Here is a 5,267-nt window from a genome sequence, read left to right as displayed (position 1 = left end):
TGTGTGTGTGTGTGTGTGTGTGTGTGTGTGTGTCTGTGTGTGTGTGTGTGTGTGTATAAACACAGTCTCCAGAAAAGAACATTTACTGTTAATGACTAATTCTGAGAAACATTATTACTCAGGCAGCAGTTGAAATATGTCCAATACCAAAACACCAGAAAAGAAGATATAACTTTCAAACATATATAAAATGTGCATAACATACATATTTTTGGAGAATACTACAAATATTACAAACATAAATAAAACAAAATAAAACACAAACATAAACGAGTAACAGTACTGAGGAAATACTTGAATATGAATATATGATGAGGATTAACATAAGAAGCATAAATCAACTAATAATAAATCAAATGGATATGAAAAACAAACAAATATATAACAACATTGATTATTTGGATACATCCATTTTTTTCTAGGTCAAATGGGTTCAGCAAAAAAAAAAAATGCATTATGAACAAATTTTAGAAGATTGAGAGATTTATGAATATCTGGATGTGTTGAATTCACAATACTCGATGTTTATATGCCAAAATTAAATTCTTCTCTTCCTCCAGCACAGTAGGTGGCGCTGTGAGTTTTTTTTTTTTTTCCCCCCTGACTGTGCTAGTCCGTGTTGCCATGTCCGCTTTCTATCAGTGTTCTTGGGCTTGATTTGGTTATAAACGTTAGAAATCGCGGATGTGAGTTTTTGGAGTTGTTTTAAAATAAACCCGAATTTATTAAAAAACAAATGTGCATATATCCTCTTATTCAACAGAGGGAGGTAACAGATTGTGGGTTTGTGTTTAATTCGATTGCTTCTTTATTTTGCGCAATCTGGCAACCCTGGCAGCCTGTAAACTCTCCCCGCCCATCAAACGACCATGAGTGCAGACTGAAATTCGACACAGCATTTGACTTAAACTTTAAATTGATCTTTGAATGTATCATTTATATTATTGACATTTGACCTTGTCGGCAAGTAATTCCATCCTGATGAACAATGACAGAAGTTAAAGTTAAAAAGGAGTCCACGGACCCGGTAGATATCGAGAATAGGTGAGTTGAGCGCATCCGTACGCATGCCACTCTTGGCCTGTTAACAACATATTCAGCGTGTGGATGAATTTAGAATCAATTATAGTTACTACCAAAGCTACTCTGTCATTTCTGTGTACTGCAAGTATTTATAAACCGACGTTTATTTTTTAATAGCGTATGAGTTTATACAGCTACTTAATTATTATGTATATAGCTATTATTCTGCCCAGAGCATATTTTGCTGCGTTCGACTCTTGCACAAGTTCCGAAAGCGTGATTATGTCCGTGTTACGGATTTTGGTAGAAATGAAATGTATTCGCTGCCTGGGCAATTTCGTATTTTTTTTTCTTTCTCTGTTGGACTAACTGACAAAGACAGGAAGATTTTCATCGCTGTTTCACCATAATGTAAAGCAGAGGAATTTATTTGACCACTGACGTGCTGCTGCAGAGAATGTTGGGAGATTTAGCTGATTTTGGTAAAGCCACTTATTTACCTCTGTTGAAGGATAAAAGAGTTGTGTCTGCAGTTTCCACATGGGATCACAGACCAGGTCATCCAGAATGACATGCCTCACGTTGAGGTGCAGCAGCGGGCCATGGCCATCAACAGACTGCTGTCTGTGGTGAGATGCTCAGCTCCAGCTGACAGTGCATGAAACATGGCCATGCTTTTATACTCATGTCTGACTCTTTATTTGTGTTCTCAGGGTCAATTAGACTTGCTCAAAAACAGCAATGGCCTTTTATACAGGCTTAAGGATGCTCAGTCTGCCAGGTTTGTCTCTTTAAATGCAAGAATATGCACAAACAAATTAATATTAACTGCAATATCAAATAATTTAATTTGCACACAAATTAGTGAATTTAGTAAAACGAAATACATGCTTTTACTTAATACTGCATTTATTTGTTTCATTTGAATTCATTTAATCTTAAATAGAATCAAATTAAACAAATAAATGCAATATTGCATGTGTGTTTATATCTTTTTACTAATTCACTAAATGTGCACACACAAATTTAGTGAATTAATATTAAAATTTTAAAAATACATTTTCAATTTTATTTGAATTAATATTACTTCACTAAACTAATGTGCATTGATACATGTGGTGAATTAATATTAATGAAAATTTAAATAAAATTAAGTTTATAAAAAATATACATATATAAAAAAAAATATATATATATATAATATAAAACATATATACAATTCTTTGAATCTGAATTTTAATTAATAATAATTTACTAAATTTGTGTTCACACCACATGTCAAATTTAGTGAATTAGTATTAATTCAATTCAAATAAAATAATTCAAAAGAATATTAATTAAAATGATATACTGTTTCTTTTTTGACAGTAAAGTAAAAGGCTCTGATAACCAAGAAAAGCTAGTTTACCAGATCATAGAAGATGCTGGAAATAAAGGTGCAATGCATTTTATCATTTGCATATTGTTGTTTTATTTTTTCGATAAATCACAATTAATATTGATCAAGAAAGCTTATTTCAATAGCTTTTTCTGATTTCTAAAGGAATTTGGACCAGAGACATCAGATACAAGAGTAACCTTCCACTCACAGAAATCAATAAAATCCTCAAGAATCTTGAGAGTAAGAAACTCATCAAAGCGGTGAAGTCTGTTGCGGTGAGTTGATCTCGGAACCTTATTTAAACATTTAAAATGTTTTATTAGCTTCAGACCTACAAAAATGTCTTTCCCATCCAGGCCTCTAAGAAGAAGGTCTACATGCTGTATAACTTGCAGCCGGACCGATCTGTGACAGGAGGCGCCTGGTATAGCGATCAGGATTTTGAGTCTGAGTTTGTTGAGGTTCTCAACCAACAGTGCTTTAAGTTCCTGCAAAGTAAGGTGAGATTGTAATATTTCTTATTCCTCTTTGTGATCTTTGAAATTTAAGGCTTTGAGTTTAAAAGAAGTGTGTGTATTTTCAGGCTGAAGCAGCGAGAGACAGTAAGCAAAGCCCCATGGTGCAAAGAAACAGCTCATTGGCCACCTCTCATGAAGTGTGGAAGTACATCTGTGAGCTCGGCATCAGCAAAGTGAGTGTGAACAATATCTTCAAGGAATAGGAATAGCCCAAAATGTAAAATATGCTGAATGTTTACTCGCCCTCAAGCCATCCAAGATGTAGATGAGTTTGGAGAAAAATAGCATTCATCACTTGCTCACCAATAGATCCTCTGCAGTGAATGGGTGCCATCAGAATGAGAGTCCAAACAGCTGATTAAAAACATCACAATAATCCACTGAATTGAATGAACATAATAGGTATAATACGTTATGATATTCCTGTTTGCAGGTGGATTTGTCCATGGAGGACATTGAGACCATTCTAAACACGCTGATCTTTGATGGCAAGGTGGAGATGACCATAATCGCTGCTAAAGAGGGGACAGTGGGGAGTGTAGATGGACAGATGAAGCTCTACAGGGGTGTGAATCCCATAATTCAACCCACTGGCCTGGTCAAAACACCATGTGGACTGTGCCCGGTAACCTTTTAGTACATTAAAATCACAAGTAGGGTTGCATGATATATATCGAATTGAAATCGATATAGTGATATTGCTTAGGGTGGTTGTCAAACAGTGCAGGTTATGATTTATTTAAAGAAATTGGTTCACCCAAAAATGTACTCACCCTCAGGCCATTTAAGATGTAGATGACTTTGTATCTTCATCCAGATTTGGAGAAGTTTAGCATTACATGACTTGCTCACCAATAGATCCTCTGCAGTGAATGGGTGCCGTCAGAATGAGAGTCCAAACAGCTGATAAAAACATCACAATAATCCACAAGAAATCCACACCACTCCAGTCCATCAATTAATGTCTTGAGAAGAGAAAAGCTGCACGTTTGAAAGAAACAAATCCATCATTAGGGCATTTTAACTTTAAACCATTGCTTCTGTCCAAAATAGTCCATAATCCATAATAACGCTTCCTCCAGCGGAAAAAGTCCATTCCCTGTTGTCCTCTCACATCAGAATCTACCCAAATATATGTTTAGAACTGTTTTGGACTGAAATCACTTGGTGCTTGATCTGTGCATATTTCTCTCTTGAATCAGACTAGATGACTTTTTCACTGGAGGAGCAATGTTATGGATAGAGGACTTGAAAGCAACAGTTTAAAGTAAAAAACAAAAAACATCTTGATGATGATTTTGTTTCTTACAAACTCGTATATTTTTGCTGTACACAACTTTAATTGATGTACTGGAGTCATGTGGGTCACTTGTGGATTATTGTGATGTTTTTATCAGCTGTTTGGACTCTCATTCTGACGGCACCCATTCACTGCAGAGGATCCATTGGTGAGCAAGTGATGTAGTGCTAAATTTCTCCAAAACTGTTCCGGTGAACAAACTCATCTACATCTTGGATGGCCTGAAAGTCAGTCAATTTTCATTTTTGGGTGAACTATGCCTTTAATGTGCCAAGTTAACAACAGTAACTCTCTGCTCTATAGGTTTTTGATGACTGTCATGAAGGGTGCGAGATCTCTCCATCTAACTGTGTTTACATGGCTGAGTGGCTGGATTTCTGAAAAGCCAACCGGGTGTCTTTTGTTTTTCTCTGTGGAGAAAGCATTTTTCATGCAGCGGTTTGATGCAACTGAAGATATCTTTTTATTTATGTTTTGAACATTAATGGCTTTAATGACTCGAGCAGAACTACATTAAGTGAATAAGAAGCAGCTTCCATCTGGTCGTCAGTGAAATTTAGGCTGATTTTCTTTTTCTTTTTCTTTTGTTTGTTATTGCTTCTCTTCACCCACAGATACGTCTTTAAAGATATACCTCAACCATATCAATAAATAAAGGTTTTCATATTTGTTGATAGGTAGTCTGCATATTGTACCATGTGTTTGAGCACTTCTATAATTTTTACACACTGCATCCACATTTTAGCAGATTGTTAATGACACTTGTTTTTTGTTTTTTTATAAGAACGATAAAGCAGCACAGACTATTTAGGTAAATAGACTGACTTTGTGTCTGAGGTCATATTTTATATATTAAAATTTTTTATAATTTATAATATAATAGCATAATTTCACATTTTAAGCAAAAAGCTAACATTTGTCTGCCATTGTGATTTCTGTGTAAATGCATTGTGGGCTACATGATTCTTCAGATTTTGTTCTTAAACATTTTTCAAAAAAAATCCATAAGATTTAGATATACAATGTAAATTGCTTTTTTTTTTTC

General features: G+C 34.9%; 1 protein-coding gene across 1 annotated transcript; it reads left to right on the top strand.

The window, feature by feature from the left end:
* The first annotated feature begins 660 nt into the window (after window positions 1–660).
* polr3f (polymerase (RNA) III (DNA directed) polypeptide F) lies at window positions 661–4,999 on the top strand. Its single transcript, XM_016521896.1, has 9 exons — window positions 661–1,044; window positions 1,535–1,652; window positions 1,737–1,804; window positions 2,392–2,459; window positions 2,567–2,679; window positions 2,761–2,904; window positions 2,988–3,095; window positions 3,356–3,547; window positions 4,526–4,999. Exons 1-9 carry the CDS (start codon window positions 989–991, stop codon window positions 4,601–4,603), a joined length of 945 nt encoding a protein of 314 aa, XP_016377382.1. The 5' UTR covers window positions 661–988; the 3' UTR covers window positions 4,604–4,999.
* The last annotated feature ends 268 nt before the right edge of the window (window positions 5,000–5,267 follow it).

The sequence above is a fragment of the Sinocyclocheilus rhinocerous genome, unplaced genomic scaffold (genome assembly GCF_001515625.1).
Source record: "Sinocyclocheilus rhinocerous isolate Xijiao unplaced genomic scaffold, SAMN03320098_v1.1 scaffold450, whole genome shotgun sequence".
Lineage (NCBI taxonomy): Eukaryota > Metazoa > Chordata > Actinopteri > Cypriniformes > Cyprinidae > Sinocyclocheilus > Sinocyclocheilus rhinocerous.
This window is presented reverse-complemented; position numbering and strand designations above follow the sequence as displayed.